Source organism: Anticarsia gemmatalis, chromosome Z (genome assembly GCF_050436995.1).
Source record: "Anticarsia gemmatalis isolate Benzon Research Colony breed Stoneville strain chromosome Z, ilAntGemm2 primary, whole genome shotgun sequence".
In the NCBI taxonomy this organism is placed as follows: Eukaryota; Metazoa; Arthropoda; class Insecta; order Lepidoptera; family Erebidae; genus Anticarsia; species Anticarsia gemmatalis.
The window spans coordinates 14,596,695-14,614,555 of NC_134776.1; the positions used below are offsets into that span (position 1 = coordinate 14,596,695).

General features: G+C 34.6%; 1 protein-coding gene across 2 annotated transcripts; it reads right to left on the reverse strand.

Moving 5' to 3' along the window:
• Positions 1–652: 652 nt before the first annotated feature.
• LOC142986509 (uncharacterized) lies at positions 653–16,984 on the reverse strand. Of its 2 annotated transcripts, XM_076135024.1 has the most exons (9): positions 16,824–16,984; positions 12,940–13,118; positions 9,690–10,032; positions 9,476–9,611; positions 6,938–7,030; positions 5,454–5,612; positions 5,223–5,378; positions 4,838–4,940; positions 653–3,463 (listed from the first exon to the last, which is right to left on the reverse strand). In XM_076135024.1, exons 1-9 carry the CDS (start codon positions 16,885–16,887, stop codon positions 3,365–3,367), a joined length of 1,332 nt encoding a protein of 443 aa, XP_075991139.1. In that variant the 5' UTR covers positions 16,888–16,984; the 3' UTR covers positions 653–3,364. The 2 variants fall into 2 exon arrangements, with proteins under 2 accessions (XP_075991139.1, XP_075991140.1); XM_076135025.1 differs by lacking the exon at positions 6,938–7,030 and having other exon boundaries at positions 16,824–16,961.
• Between the last annotated feature and the right edge of the window lie 877 nt (positions 16,985–17,861).

The following is a 17,861-nucleotide window of genomic DNA, read 5'->3' on the forward strand; positions in this document are numbered from 1 at the left end:
AGTACCAAGATTATTCACAAAACTATGTCTTCATCTTTCAATAATTAATCCGCTTGAACTAAAGGACTTATCTCGTCTGCTCTGAACGAGATAACCTTTGAAAACGTTGCTAATATCGTCTCATCTTACGACAAAGATTTGATTATTCTACGATACGGTAGTAGGGCTACGTCGTAGGCGGATTCGTAGCTGTCTACGACAAGATGTCTTAAGGCGTGTGTTCTTATATGTAACATTAAGTCTTGTATGCTTGGAATAGTTACACTGTATTGTATTTTTAACGACACATACTTACATAGTGTTTAATAATGATAAATGCAGTTTAACTTTTTTAAGATATTTATCAAGAACGGTATTTGATATCTTTCTTTATGTCTGTCCTAAATATACATAGTACTACTGTAGTGTTATTTTTGTATAAGGACTTTAAAGGCCATAGACTATATTGTTAATGTTGTATGAATATTACACAGTGAACTGTTCACTTCCAGGCTATATTTGTGTTATGGTAGAAGTAAATAAGAATTTTGTACTAAAATATGTATGTTAATACTGAATTGAAATGTTCAAAAGTTTTTTATGTGTGTTTCTTTAGTATTTTGTAGTTCTACAGGGAATAAAGGACGTTAAATGAATAACAAGACGTGCTTTGTATACATATATGTAATGTAATATATCACATTAATCCATTTATAACTAAATATATTCTCAGAAATAATTCTACTACAAATAAATAGATACACCAATGTTTGATAGTTTATAATATAATTCCATTTGATAGAGATTTAGGCATACTTAAATATATAGAGCATAGTCATTTCGGTTTATGAATGGGGAACATTTACGATTATATATAAGTTTAATTTGAATAAATAGATGCTACAGTCGAATATTTTCTGTTTTTGAAACATCTCCATACGAGCATAATAGACTATTCGTCCCGGCCGGTAACATAGGCCGGGTGTAAGGCAGACATTTAAATTGAATTTTTAGTTACGTTAATAGATATAACATTGACTTGTTCTTTTGACAACAGTACTAATGTAGTGGAATGTCGGATGTAAGTATATAATGTAACAACTAGGATACATGGCACGGCGAGACCTCAGTCAATATCAATTGACAGAAAGATTAAGGTACATAAAACATTCGAAAAATAATTCGTTACACTCAGGTCATACCTGATCGATATAATTTGTTAAATACATGGTTAATATGATTCGCTACTTGATTACGTGATTATATGAACGTTCATTGTTCAGAAGTTGTTTACTTTCACGATATATATCTTTACTATATTCTAAAGAATTTAGTTCCTTTTGATGCATAGACAAGCGATACAAGAAATATAATTTCAAAACTACTTAGACAAAATCAGACGTTCCTTTGAAAATTAGGCAGAAAGGGGTTCTTGTGAGAAGAAGAAATTATAAGTAGTTTTGAAATAGTAAATATTGGTGGGTACACCTACGCATTCGAAAACAAATCTTTCAATAGTGACTAAAGTACATAATATATTATGCAATGTACGAAATACAAAATATATATTTTAAAAAGTCCAATAATATTAGAGCCAATTGAATTTCCTATCTAATTGATTTTACATGCTCCCAATCATAAACTCTTAGTTCATTTGGATTACATTTTCGATACGTCTAGTTAAATACAAAACAAGAAAGGATCTATTGATATGAGACAAAGAATACCGATGCACATGACCGACACTAGAGCTGTTCAATGTTTTATTACTTGCTTGTTTAAAAGTTACACGTTGCAACAGTTGTTCATTGAGTCATATCAATAGGACATTGTTAAAATATGAATCAGTATGATTCCTACTACAGATTACATAGATATGAGACACCTTTATAATAGAAAACTAAATATATATTTCTCTTTTGCTATTAGTAGATAGTCGATAGTACTTAGGAACAGTGTATCAACTCCTACGGTGAGGTTTGTGTGTTGTGAGTTTGTTGCGTTGTAATACACATGTAGTATCATAATTAGTAAATACTTATATTATACTGTAATAATAAACATTAGGAAATCGTACAAAGGTAAATATTGTAGAAGATATGTAAGGATGCAACTTGTACGGGTAAACATATGTCTCTATTTTCAAAGGTAACTTGCCATTGGTTAAATGTGAAATATTAGCAAATAATCATATGCATATATAATAGAGATAGTTTCTTAGACAAGACTCGTAATATATTATGTTAATATCTAGTAAAACAACATCGAAATACATAAGCCATTGACGATATTTACAATGCAGACGGGGATAATAATATATTATATGAGATCCTGCATTATTACTCAGAAGTTTGGTATCCACCGCGGTGTTTAAGATCTTAGTTCGTCAATAAATAAGTTGTTATGTTGATGTATTATTAAACGTTTAGCCGTACACAGCACATATGATAAATAGGTACAATATATGGACCACTCAAAATCGTAAGTCAGTTTGTTGTTATAAATTTACAGTCTAAGCTCCAAGATTTTCTTAGGGTACGATAATGTAAGTATAGTTCTTGTCTTTAAATGAACAAGTTAACTTTAAAAACGTCCTTCCTAAAGTCCTACTTAGTGGCAAATGTCGGGGGTTAATTTTGTATATTTAATAAAACATTTTACGCTTAGGCCGAATCAATCGAAAATTATTAAATTTTTAGGGCAATTTTACTATCATTTAATATTTTTAGAAGCCAGTCGATTTAGAAAGGGACTTGATATACCGTGGACTCGTTAGATGTTAAGGTTACCTTGTATTCGTATGATGCATCTATTGAATAAGTATCGTAGGTTCGTAGTATAATATTACGAAACAATAAATTCGTTAGGTGTATAATAGGTACATTTATACGATTAGTATATTGGCATAGGGGTGTTACACTTAACTGCTAGTCTACCACTGTGATAAACTCGGTGTCTTAACAACAAGATAAATGTTTTAAACATCTGAATGTGCGATACTATAGATTTGATAAGTTTATAACATTTTGTAACTGCTGTACCTACATATACACTGTCTACATAATAATATAATCTTTACTCGACTAAGCTAAATATATCTCTTTAAATGCGAAAAATAAATTATTTTATTTACTATAATACTATATCCAAGTTGTGAGTGTCCGATGTTCTTGATATCATATCATATTGTTTCTGACCATACGTTCGCATTGAACCGCTATTACTTATAGTACGTATACATTTTCTACGAATTATTTACGATTTGATTTACGATTGTGGTGCGTGTAAACAGACATAAGATATATGTGAATATTTGCCAGAATACTATAAAGATCGTTTGCCAATAATGTTTGAGGCCGCGGTTTGATGCGGAGATGTTTAACAATTAATCCTTGGGCTGGGGCTTCACCAGTTCGCATTTGCCAGGAGTAGCGGGGGTCGGGTCCTCTGAGAACAATGGGTTTTTCACCTCCATCTCTCCCGTCTGTGGACCCACATAATAATATTTTAATAAAGGCACTGAGTAAAACACCTTGCTATAATAACAAAATGCGAATACACAAGTCATGAATGCGCTCAGCGAGTGATGTTGTCAAGCTCATACACGTACGATTCATTAACATGCCTCAACAACTCTACTTTATTTTCTAATGTGTACGTGAGCAGACTAGCTCAATTTAAATAAATCAAATAGGGTGGAAATTTAGTCACAGCACACCAGTTTGTTATGCGCATTCATGATTGCAACGATAATACACATCATGTCTCAAATTACACTTGTGTTAATGTTTAACCAAAAGTTTGAAAATATTAATGAAACTTTTAAACACATTGTGCTTAACAAGATGACATGTTTTCGACACAGGTATTATTACACAAGTATTGTAAATGTTATGGAGGAAACATTTTTTTCTAATAGTGCCGAATGTCAAATGTGTGACCCTTACACCGTACGTAATACGGCAGGGGAATTAATGCGATCATGCATAATTTATGTTTGTTTGCCTGAGACCAAGGTCGGTGCAACCTATTCAAAACGTCAAGCAAACAAGGTAAATAATGCATGACGTCCGTGTCGTATTTATTGTACCTTCATGTCATGTAAACATATCAATCATGCAACGCGAAAGTTAAAAGTTATGATGTTACCTTTACCATCTTGATAGCGAAATAATTAACGTCTTTTACTAAAAAATATTAAAAAGACAACATTATGTGACTATGGTGATTGTGATCTTCAATATCACCAAAGTGACAGTGAGTGTAATAATAAAAATACTACCAAGTCGTATAAGAAAAAAATATCAAATTCCCGTAAATCAAACCAAAAAGAATGATTACGGCATTTCGTTTCAAATAAAATTTAAATAAATAGCTAAATCTGAAATATCAGTAAAGAAATCGGGATAATATTATAATATATTATTCCGGTTTCTGTAGTACCTAATGCTGTAGGTTTTGACCAATCGGGATTTTGATGTAAAACATAACCGTCTAGAAAGCGTGATCGTAGATGAACAGTGAACACAAAAACTCGTCGACTATAGAACTTTGTTGGACGTCTGCACAGTCCACTCCATTGAGTTCGTCGCTATTGATATAACTATAAGTCGCCACTGGATGGACTCGAGCCTAAAATTTAAACGTGACTATTGTAAACCCTACTCTTACATTTAATTGGTTGAGATAGATCGTTGACCTAGTGATATTATAATCGAAATAATATCGTGGTTGGACCCTGTCAAGCTGTAAAGTTGGCATTTTCTAAATAAAGGGACAATAAAATGTCTTAAGGAAATCCTAGTTGTCGGTGGGCGGTGGCGTGGGCAACTGGCGATATGACCGGGAGGGTAATTACCGTGGCGAATCCGGGGCACTCGTACACAGTGTAGTCTCCCTCCTCGTTCTCCTCCTCAGATTCAGGGTCGGACACGGAACCGTTGCGTTGCTCTAAACCATTCCTGAAAATTTTAATTTCATTTACTATCATTCATTTCATTTCATTTTCATTTTTCATTCATTTGATTCGTTCTAGGATAGAACCTGTAAAGAAGTTGTCTCATATATGTGTGTGTACTTGTTTTTAATAATCGTAAAAATACTAACAATATTTAGTATAGAGCGTTATAATCGTAGCAAAATGATATCGACAACGCGACGAAGACATAATTGAATACAAAAAAATATATTTAAAGTTTAGTCCGATCCCTTGAGAACCGCTGTCAATGTGTCATAATGATTACCTTTCCATAGCAATAATTTGTTGTTTCTGGTGTTGGTAGTGGTACATGTGAGCGGAATGAGCCAGTTTCCTGTCACCAGAAGGATCTATGGTTGGTCCCGTGACACCATACGCGGGGTAGTCCACATCGGCCGCAGCTTTAGCCTTTTTCGAAAGCCTGTGAAATGGTTACATGTGTTGTTCATTCTGTACAATTTAGTAAGAAGAGTAAACTATTTGACATTTCACTTACGTATACCATCCAAATGCAAAGCCGAAGATAGCCATGGTCAGTGCCGTGCCGACGGCGGCAATAAGAGCTATGCCATAGATAGAGTCGGCCGGGTCATTGGATGACTCCAGCACGTGGATGTGCCGCGGCTTGTCCGTGCCCTCGGGCGCCTCGCGGGTACTGGACAGCGTCAGATATATCACAAGCGGTCCTCATACTAACTACAGCTTCTACAACTGGCACTTGTAACGTGACAGTGATCAGTGTACAGTGATTGTATGCGTTACTAATCAAATCTACTCTAAACACAAATGCCTAAACGTATTTGAAACGATAGTGACTAAGCTCAGTGACTGATACAAGCTCAAACTAGGTAGGCATGCTGGTAGAGCAGGTTCGATTTAACCAAAAAAAACCTCTTGAGGTAGATCAACATGCTCGGTTCAATAGCAATAATATGATTTGTCCAATTATTTGAGCCCTAACGTCTCAGTAGAATATATGCGGAGCGTGGAATTCAAAAGATGTTAAGTCAACCTATCCTAAGCACTACTAGAGCGAGCTTAGAATAGAACAACCTTTGAAATTTGTGCGCCAAAGGTTTGCATAACAGGTGTATATTGTAATACGTATGTTGGTAAATGGCGAGCGTTCAAAGTGTCGTTTGAGCGATGCGTTACATTGTTAGGCCCGGTGTGCATGACAGGAACTCCCTCAACGTTAAGCGCACTTTAATCTCGCCAGTCTCACAATCCCGCTGTAAATTACACATTGTGCACCATTCATACTCACTGCGACACATATTTTACTTGTCTCATTTAAGAGCAACAGAGATGTTTATGACTGCTCTTTCAAATGATCGAACAAACGACTTTCGGCACTCTGATTTTAGGTATATTGAGTTCATTCTTAGTAGTCTTGAATAGTGTTTTATTTGTTTCTAAAATAAGTATTTCAAAATAAATCTTGAAAGTGTTTTCTACACTCCGCATATTAGAATTCCGTCTGAGAAATAATTTGGCTTAATTTGTAACACTGACAAAATAAATACAATAAGTACGTAGATAACGACCCCAAGTTGTATACTGTAATAAATGTAATATTATGCCAATTGGGTTTTAAAACTAAAATGTGTGATACAGTGAAAAAATAATAAAATAATTATAATAATTTGGAATAGTCAGTGTCAGCTTGGCGACTAATACAATTTAGAGTTGATCGTTACCCGTAAGACAATCGCAATGCAGTAATGCTTGGTACAACAAAACACGATCCTAAGTACAGTGATCGATCTCCAAGTGCAATATAACTCTTGCACAGGTGTACACACTGCTAATAATTGGTTGTTTCAAAAGTAAAAACACATAAGTGAATGTTTTTAACGCTGTATTCAATAAAAGTGTTTATTCATTCACTCGGAATTAATTTCATTTCCATGCGCAACTAAGGACTTGAGGAGTGGAGGCTAAGGTATTGTCTAAGTGTTTATATGTATTTGGTTTCACCTCGTTATAGGTTCATCAGTGGGGTGATTTAGTCTCAACCAGCGCAGGTTGGTTGGCAGTAAGGAGACAGGTAATCGGTAGTCCTTATTTGCCCTGCAATTAATACTTCATTGTGGACTATATAAAAGTTAACGCTACTAACAACCGCTCGCGCTGTACGGACTACTTTACCCAAACGCTGCAACTTTACTTACATTCTTCTACGCAACCTACAACGCTAAACGGAATGAGGTGTTCTTCAGTGATATTGTTCTTACCCATTAAATACTTATGTGTATGATAATACATATAATAAGAAAAGTAAAACAGGCTACATTATGTGTGGTGAAAATATACTATTAGTGGATAATCATGGATAAATTATAATATAAACAATATAAATGTTCGTATGCATGACTTCAAATTGACGTAATTTTCGGTTTTTCTTCATGAACTGTCGAACAGGCAGGATAGATTTTTTATAAACTGGCTTTTTCTTGCTTTCTTATGCTTTTGAGACCCAGGAGAATATAATAACGAACACATGTAGAATTTATTGCTAAACGAGAACATTATAAAACAAAATACCACCGCTTGCTACTGAATACTGAAATAAAACGAGAACTCATAAGTTAACAGCTGTCGTATTAGAAAGTTTCAGTAAATAATGTTTAGTTTTCTCAGAAGTCGTTTTCTAGAAGGGAGAACGGTTTGTTGCGAGACATGTACACACGCTATAGTGCACAGGGCGCTTACTTTTTAATTTGTTTGACTTCTAGTTCGATATTTTATGTACGTAACGTTTATTTATCTGAGGACAGAGGGCGTCAAGTGAACCCCGCGCGACGCCGACGGGTTATCACCTCGCTTATCTCAAGTACACTTACTAAAAAAGTTCCATCTAGCTAGAACTTTCACTATAAAACAAATAAACCTAGACAAATATACTTTTAACTTTGCTTTGATAAGAATTTAGTACAAAAGTTGCCTTTATTACACAAGTATTACTCAGTACCCGTGGAATTTTTATTTATTTCAACCTAATATACCGATAATATATGCACCTATTGTATGGTGTATAAATAAAAACGAAAGTGCAATATATATTATATAACGGCGAGTGGTGTTGATTCTCGGCCTTAAACCCTTCCATGGCTGTGTAGGCCCTGGCCTTAGGCGTTGAATAATGACACCTCCCGCAGTCTACGACAAAGTGCTAATACGTGTTGAACCAAATACCTACTATATGTCTTTGTTAAAAAAGAAAATATGCCCGATTCAGTTGTTTTTTCATACCGTTTCTAAATAAATTGTAATTAAATTAGTTTTAGGTCCAACTTTAGACTCAGTAATTCTAACTGAAAACTCGTAAAAATCTCGACCTCTAGTGATTCTGATTTATTAATTAACATGTTAATAGTTTTAAGTCTGCTTGTGCTTTGTCTCTATAGTCACTGGCACGTGTGCTACAAAGGAATGTAACCCTGACTAATATGTTATTTCCATATAACATTAGATTACAATAATTATGCAAATGACTCATGTTTTCGTGGCATTATTAAATTCGCGGTTGTTTCCATTTCATTAAGTTTTTTATGCTCGACTACGTGTAAAATGATTTGCACATTGTAGTTACTGGTCTAGGCATTTCAACACTCTGATTAATTGTAAACTAATTATTCTCTCGTTTATGGAACCTCCGATATTAATGGAGGTAGTCACCGTTAACTTAAACAAGCGTAGGCCTATTATCTACATTCAATGTAATGTATATTGCACCTCATTAAAACATAACAGTCCAGTAATTGTGTGTTCATTATTTAGTTTATCATATCTATATGTAAATCAACTGAACCTTACGGCGAGAGTAAGTGTTGTACTTACTCTTTAAAGTGTATCACAGAGTATTTCGTCGGAAAAAGCTCGATAAAGAAGAAAAGGTAATGCATAGTATTGTGAGCGTGTACAAGCAAAGTCGGCACGTAACAATCGACTTCTGTGCTATTACAGCTTTGCTTTGTATTCTGTAATAGCATTTAAGTTTGGCTATGTGGAATTATATAATGATATATTGTAGCAGCAAGATAAGCAGCGACCGGCGAAACTGTCGTTTGTATGATACCCTAAAGAGAAGATATTATAATAAGAAATATTCAGAAACCCAAGCTCGTTGAATATTTCCGACACGTCCGGCCTCATACTATGTTAGAATCTTTGTACTTAGCACATACTACGCTTTGGTCATTTATGAATGTGGTATGGCTAGAACACATTTCTAACATTCAGCTGGAAATGACGTATACTACACAGTCTAAGAAGCTTAGTATACTTAACATCGATCTACGATTTACTTTGTTTCTAAGCATTTTATGTCGCATGTGTAATGTTCGCTAAAATTATGTCTGAAACTTTCTGAAAAATGAATAGAACTACGAAGAAAAGAATGAATTAATACACAAATAGAAAACTCTTATTAGTAGTCTCACATGATACCTATATGACAATATTTCTGCACAATATCGACGACATCTAAAGCTTAATAAGGAAACTTATACTTACAGTCCATTCCTCAAATTGTCAAGGTCTTGTGTAATGAGGTTTTTTGCCCTCCCCAAATTAGGATTTTGTCGGGTACGACGCGGTGGTGTCAATTCTACGGAATCAGCCTGACCACCCTCGTGCGGACCGTCGGATTCTAAAACAAGTCCTTCAAGTTACTAGGAAGATCAGAACCTCTGTTATGTAAAATAACGTTGGAATGTTTGCGACTTACGTTGTGTTTTAATTTTCTCTTCAGGTTCATAGTAACCCTTGTCAAGAGGCGTCAAAGCAAAAGTTTCCTTCTTCTCTCTTGCTTCAATCGGGTTAGGTAGTTTTACTGCCATGGTTTCGTTCGGTATCACTGCTGGAATAATGTCCTCCCTGGGCGACTGCAGGGGCTGCACGTAGTCAGCGCCGGGAGAATCCGGTATGTAGTTGGGCAAGTCACGAGGCGCGACTGGTCCTTCATAAGGCCGTGGCATGTAAGGGTCCTGCGACATCCACCGAGAGAACTCGTCGTCGAAGGGAGTCAAAGATTCCTCTTCCTCTTCCATTTGGTTTATACGATCTATTTCCTGTGTTGGAATTGAGGTGGCGTTAGAATCTACTTAGTTTATTTACCTTGAAATAACCCTATACATTTACCTACTAACGACTAACAAACGTTTTGTAACAATGATAAACATTAGAACGTTTTCTTCGTATTGTTAACATGTAAGGCTAACTCCATTAAATTGAATTATGTTGACGAGTCCGTTATAAATTTTCTAGTAGATCAGCCTTGTTGTGTGGGTAACGATTGGCAATGGTCGCGACTCATTGCAATTACGAAGCCTGTCTGTTGTCGGTACAAGTTTAATAGTTCTCGATAACTTCAAGGCTCAACTTGTAGGTCACTCTTCAACTAGTTGGAAATAGCCACTTTTGATCTTGTCAAGAGGTTTCCTTCATGGTTGGATGGTTTTATTGATGCTTAAAAATAGATGTTATTCGCAGACCTTACCATAATATCAAAAAATATTATAATTTTTATTTAGTCCGAAAGTCAACTTAACATTTTATTTATTTAAACTCATTTAAAATACTAAATACTGAGGTTAATAATATTATAAATAAGTTGATTTATTGTCAATTTAGTTTAGTTGCTTAAGCGTTCTTACATATTTTCAGAGTGATGACAATAGTCTATTATTTTTAACCCGAAAAGTGTATAAGTAGTTAGTTAGTAGTGTTTCGGTTAGCACACTTTAGTGTTTCGCTCAATGCTCAGCAAGTTAAACTTGGATAGTGGATTAAGAGACAAATGGTGCAGCCACAAAACGGACGTCCGTTATAGCGAGTGGAACTCACAGCCTGCTACTACTTCCACATTGCATACTATTCCCGAAATCATTGAGGTTTAAATACATACCCTCTTATCCATAAAAATATATGAAGTTATGAAAGGCTTATAAAGTGTTTTGTTTCTTTCACTCCTTAGCGAAATAAAAGAGAGAAAACATATTTTAGTAGTTGTTTAACTAAAATAGGTTTATAGTGTGTTTATGAATAAGAGGGTTATTGTACTAATGGTCATTGTTTTTAATCTGCTTATGTACCACTATTACAACTTTGTTTTTATTTTAGTATTCTTTCAAGGTGTTTTTTATACGATACAATCAATTTCCCAAGAATGTTCTAGTTCGAACAAAGTTTCTGGTTAAGCGTTCAATTATTAACGCTCTATCTCGGTGCACCTGGTAAGAGTAAACCAGAAGAAATGGGTCAGCACGTATGCAGGTCTCATATTTATAATATTACCTATACAAATTACAAATCTTTGTTGTATTTTATTCAAAGCGATTGGTTTTACAACGCTGTTCCCGTGTACACGTGTGTATAATTGGTTCCAAGTCCACGGCGCTATCATTTGCCTTATATTTGCGATGTTCCGACTACTTAGACTTATAATTTAGTCATCGGATAATTGCAACATACGGACTGCGATACATGTTACTTTCGCTGCCGTAATTATTATAGGCTACCCTCGAACACCCTTGTCTTGTCAAGCGAAATTATGCATTGTATAATGGACTAAGTGTTGACTGTTTATTCTGTTAACAAATCGATATTATATTGCATTCAATATGTGTGTTTGTATCTAGTTTTGAACTTCTCCACTTCTCAGACGACGCCGGCGTTTAAATAAAAATTCTCTCGAGAAATGTATTTACAGGTGGCACGTAGAGATCGGCTTAAGAGCGCCTTTTGAATCCGCGATGCTTTTCAGCTTAGATACGTTTTATCGGCAAAAGTTACATTTTTAAAGCTCCAATGCAATATAAATGCTCTCGTTTTAGTTTTCAAACCACAATGTGTATTGTGTCGAATACTATAAATACAATTTTGAATTTATTAAATACACCAAGCAAATCTTAGAATGTTAATTGTAGTACCTCTTGGTGGGAAGAGCTTACCGCTGCCGGGAAAATAAATTGCTTATTTCTTTAAGACTACTTCACTGCTTTACATTTAACCGTGGAGTAAAATCTTTTTCTGTAAGTAACGCAGCCCGTTTGAACTATGATGCTTATGAAGCATTATGTGATTGTGGTTGTATTTGTAAGAACTTTTCATGAATTATATTTTGTTCCACGAAACCTACACAATATTAAATTTTGTTAACAAACTCGTCTACATTAAAGAGGCGGTAACGGTAGAGCGGAGCGTTATAAACTTTGGTAACCTTACTGGTTAAAATCAAAATTAAATATTTTATGTAAGTAAGTAGATGCTATTGTCATTGATCATAATAATTTGTAACAAGATTGGTCAGATTATGGGAAACTTCTTTTAATAAGCAGATTAATGTCGTTGGGTTTAAATTCCAAAGTTATCAAATTAAAAAGTCCAGTTCAGCTTTAAGAGTATAGTTTTCATTTCATAACAGATGAAAATTGGTACTAAAAACTTTCCTCTATCTATTTGTGCACCCGAAACAGAAGCGGAGTAATAGCGCTCCAGCGATTAAAAGACCTTTACTCGGTTTTCTATTAAAAAAAATTAAGTCTCCTCAAAAACAGTATAATGTTCTTCTATCCTATACTAGAAAATTTATAAAAAGATGTTTGAAATCCTTCTTAAATGAAATATTTTCTAAACGTAGTTTACGAAGAAATAGATTAAAAATGTTTAAAGTCGTTACACGTGTTAGCGAGATTCCTTTAAGTCTAGATATTATTATGCTAGGAAGGCTGCAGTAAAGCTGTTTCCTTGAAAACTTATCTCAAGGTAAATAATAATATGATATTGTTGAAAAAGCGACCATCTGACAAATAATAGCTTAGTTGTTTCTGCTAAATACGGTACACCGTAGGTGTTGGTCGTTGTATGTGGGATGCAATTGTAACCTTAATGAAAATAGAACTATAAGAATTACTCCAGTGGAAAATGTGGGCTGTTCACGTTCCATCGGCAACCTGTTGTAAAAAGTGAGCACATACCTTGTTCAGCCATTCATGTTCGACAGGTGCGGGCTCTGGTCGTACGTTTTCGTCGAATCGTTCGAATATCGAGTTGGGCAGCAGAAGTCGAGGCATCAGGTAGTTGCCGAGGAAGCGGCGCGGCGGTTGAAGCGGCGAGCGGTAAGGCAGCTGGGAGAGCGCTGGGGTGTCTGACGGCCCTGCGAAACATAAACGCTTTATTCCCCATCTTGAACACCACTCCTAATGTGGTCTAAATTACGAAGTTATGCAAAACGAGTTGTGAAGCAACTTTAATTTTCTTCAAGTGCGAGTTAAGGAAAAGTTTCTAATGCAGTCTTTAACAGACTTTAAGTACTACTCTTGGAAAACTCTAGAACATTCAAAACTTGATATATGGCGCAGTGTTTCGTATAGTTTTTATAAGAAAACTCTCATTATCCTTTCAGTAAGCATACTGTTAATTATGAGAAAACTATGACTACCTTAGGCATTTGAGAAAAACTGATTTTAATTAGGCATGATTTAAAATGAATTTATTGTTGCGCTTGTATTATTGTTGTTTATATTGTTAATCCGCTAGAAAACGATTAGCGAATAAAGGGACGAGGATGGGTGGGCACTTGTCGTTACGCGTGATGCCGCGTAAAATTGTGGGAATTTAAACAATAAATGGAATTGCAAAACCAAGACTCGTTATAGACTTGAACACAGTTTTAAAGTCATTTTCGAAGTTGATGTAAAAATCTATTTAAACTAATAATTTGATTCATTTGGGCTGTTCAGTTAGTTTTATTCATCTCTAAATTTCAGCTAAACTCGCAACACATAATTTTTGATCCTGTAAGATCAGGTCTGGCTAAAATTTTGCGCTGCACTCTGCAATTTCGTTTTAATGAATCAAGGTAATTAACCTTACGCCAAGCCAGAGGTCTTTTTGTAACTTTAGCTCAGACCCTATTGATAATAATATAGGTAAATCAAAAAGAAGAATTGACCAATTTACTTCTACTATGGCCGGTCTACTTTAGTCGTTTATATTGTATTTTAGACGATTTGTATAGCGTAATGTTTTAATGCTATTGTCTTTATGTTCCCGCTATGTTTATGTTTCGGTTTAACCGAAGCTCAAAAATATAATGTTCAATTTGATACAAAAAAAACTCTCAAAATTAGCTTTGAATTTATTACGTTTCGTAAACACCTTTCTTTGAATTTCACAAATACTTTTATGTAAAATTTTAAAATTGGTTGTACGATATTTATTGTAAAGCTATTTATTTTACCAAATGAACAAGACACTTTGGTGCAAAAATCTGAAAAATATAAATCGGAATCTTGACCACACTTTATTCAAAAATATGTTTTTTACTGCTATTAAAAAACGCTAGTGTGATTGTAATACTTTTTTAAAAAGGTACATAGCTTTGTTAAGTGTAACAGGGTTTTTGACATTATGATGCTCTACAAAACGATTCAATTGAAAAGTTTTAAGCGAAAATTCAAACTATGCGTTAATCTACACCGCACATAGCCTTCCAACGTCGGTGAAAATTGGCTTGTCATGTCATTTTATTCGATGACGTGTTCAAACTATTCAGTTATAGGTGCAATAGATTGTTACTGATGACCTACTTTGTTATGTTTCATATTTATTTTTAAATTTCACTTTCGGCGACAGATTCGTTCACTCACCGAAATTGTGTTTCTATTCTTGTCTCAATATTCAAATGGCATCGCCGTTTAAGATATATCAGAAATGAATATTAATTTCGGCCTGTTTATTTTAGAATATACCAGAATATACCTTCTAAATTCATTTTATAAAGGCTTCTATAATAATATGATGTCGAATCTCAAGGTATTTCAATTTAAAATGATAGTAAACGGAGTGCGGTCTTTCAATCATTTACAATATGGTGTTTAAAGTAACTAACAGAATATGAAGCGAATATAATGCAATTTTAATCGCTGTTTTATTATCAACAATATTGTTACAATTTACACGTGTGATTTGAATTATTTGCAAAGGAAACTGACCGTAGGCCAAGCGGATATTACCGGATTCCTAACTTTGTGGTTTAGCAACTTTGTTCGATATTATTCATTTGTTTAACTGTTACAGCAAAATATATTACAATATATTGTTCCGCGGAGGTTCTGGGTTTATGCAAATGATAATTTGGCCATTAAAAAGATTTAAGAGCGAGAAATAAAAAGATACGGAGCTGATCGGTACGCTAATGCTGCTGGCCGCCGGCGATGCAGCAGAATTATGAATGCATGAGACTGCTCAATGTTCATACTAAATACCTAAAATGTGTATCGAATGCCGAAACCACCAAGATTTTTCATTTCTTTAGCTTTCGGAAGTTTATCAGTAAATATTATCACGTTAGAAGGGAATGTTCACTTGTTTGATTACTAGATTTGATTTTATGTGCGTATCACAGCAATAAAAGTAAGTGACGACGCCGTAATGCCAAATATTTTGATATGGTGTTAGAACTCATATATCTTATATTACACGATAATAAAAAGGCCTTGTGAAGAAAATACAACATATAAGCTTTAAGGGAGGTCAGATCCATTGTAATATCATTTATCGGAGGGAAATTAACGCAGGCGGGTGAAAATCACTTTACACGTAAAAGCAGTCGTCCTTTCACTCAGCGGGAAAAATTCTATTTGCCATTGATTTTTTCGTTTTTTGGGAGGTGAAAGTGCTTTCATTTGCGCAATTCGTAATGGCGCATCAATTATGAAATAATTGCACTAAACTTAATTGTTTAACGATGAAAAGGCAATATTACGGCTGGGAGATACAAAATTATGATTTTAGACTTCGCATAATTATCATTGATGCTTGTTTTAAATACGCTTGCGTATAATTTAAATAATGTTTTAGGTTTCATTGACACTACGCCCTTGTAAAGGTTGTCATGTATTATTTTGTGTAAAGTCAATCGTAGAATGGTAAATTATCACATATTATTATATACATTTTATATAGAAAACCCCACATGTCATGATTGAAGGCTACATACATATGTACATGTTTTCATGAGTCACGATGTTAATGTTTTTCATTATATGAACCTAACAAAGATACGATACGGATTATGTTATCTACAAGTTAAACGAGCGTTTATTATCATTAGCAATAGTGTTTCGTTCGAGTAAGCTTGTTTAAACTTTATTTTCCCAATATGAATAATCTAAATTATAGTAAAATAATAATATATTACATTAAAATAACTGTTTTTGATAATAAAAATATACGCCAGTTTGTAATTTAACTAGTTAAATACTGCTGTAAAAATATGAAAAGTGAGAGAAAATATTTTAACTGGCAGTTTATCCGTCGTCTTTCAATAAATTGAATCAGGATCGTGGGAAATCGAGTTCAGCTGCTCTACAACTACTTCCTGGTATCAACATTCACTTTCAACTTACTTTAAACTTATTACTTTATCAATACCCAAGCTTTACTTACTTTTTGTTCGATGTTCGCTAAGTCACGGTTGTTTAGCTAAATAAATATTTTCTAATATCAATTGTGATAAAATTATAGTTCCTTCTGATAAATTAATATGTTTATTATTATTTTCATACATAGAAGTATTTTTAAGTTTAATAGTTTTTTTGCAATAAAATATTAGTGAGTGCTCGGGACGCAACATGTAACAGGTGTCAGCTACCGCTTAGTTTGAACTGGCGATATTATTTGAAGTGGAATATTTTATCACTCCTGATTATTTTTATTTAATTATTTTACGCAAGCACAACATAAAAAAAATTCGCAATCACATGTTTCGTAACGGGAAACGCATATCAGCGATGATAAAAATTTTTAGAGTGATAATTATGATAGTTTTGATAATATAAAGGCATGTTTAACTCACCAGGAGGGCGTGCGATGGCGCACGCCGCGGCCGCAGCCACCAACACCACGACCAGCGTATGCATCCCGAATCGCCGCCTCTACTGTGAGCGTGCTGTCTGTTTACTGGCAGGAGTCGTGGGCGCGCACTCACTCGGCGCCGATCGATAACCCGCCCACATCAAAACTTCTTATCGCCATGTACAAAAGGCCATAACTTCAGCGAACCACTGCGACACTTGTTCCCTTGCACACGAACCAGTTTTAGAAGTGTGCACCCATCTCAGCTTATCCTTGCGATTACAATTCCTCTGTACTTGGTGATAGAGTTCATTTCCAAAAACTCCACACTTGTCAACTCGAATCTTACCCGTACTTTAATTGAAAATGTTCTATCGCCTATGTGACGTTAGTAGCGGAGACGTATCTGTCTGTCACATAGTGCATATTATTAACGCTCCATTGAACTTGAATAATTAAGCTCTTATTAAAAAAAAATCATTATATTTTTAATACCCAGCGAGCATACGTATTGACGAGTCAGCTAAATATCCCGCACCGAATACGGGCGATCGTCTACCATTTACTGCTTTCGTCACAAAACTGTAGGCTCTCGGGATTTTCGTAACAGAAATCCACTGAAACATATTTATTTGGTTTGGAAATCAATCCTAGAAATATGAGATTTTATATTTTTGATTTTTACCACCGTTTGGGTCACCGCAACCGCTATCTCGGAAATATAATATTTAAAATTTAAATAAACTTTGATTACTTTTAGTAGATTTAGCGGACGACGTCGACGGCGTTGGCAGCATAATTTAATCTTACGAGCATCAATGAATCATTTCGCCATTTAAGTTAAACTCCACTTTTTATTAACCTGAGATTACTATTCAGATTAGAAAATTGACAGATAGCTGCGAGTAAAGGTAACGTAACAATATTAGTGGTAAACTTATTTAAGTGATAAAAATTATAACTCGTTGTGATAATAAATGTTCCTGCATGAGCACACAGAACTTAATCTTTACGCTGACCTGGATAGTACGAGTACTCG

Bases quoted from the DNA above. Each gene is read 5' to 3' on its own strand.
- LOC142986509 (XM_076135024.1), bottom strand. From the start codon at position 16,887: ATGCATACGCTGGTCGTGGTGTTGGTGGCTGCGGCCGCGGCGTGCGCC. The intron at 9,612-9,689 runs GTAAGTCGCAAA...GACTTGTTTTAG, and splicing joins AGAGAAAATTAAAACACAAC to AATCCGACGGTCCGCACGAG. The intron at 4,941-5,222 runs GTAATCATTATG...TAAAATTTTCAG, and splicing joins CAAATTATTGCTATGGAAAG to GAATGGTTTAGAGCAACGCA.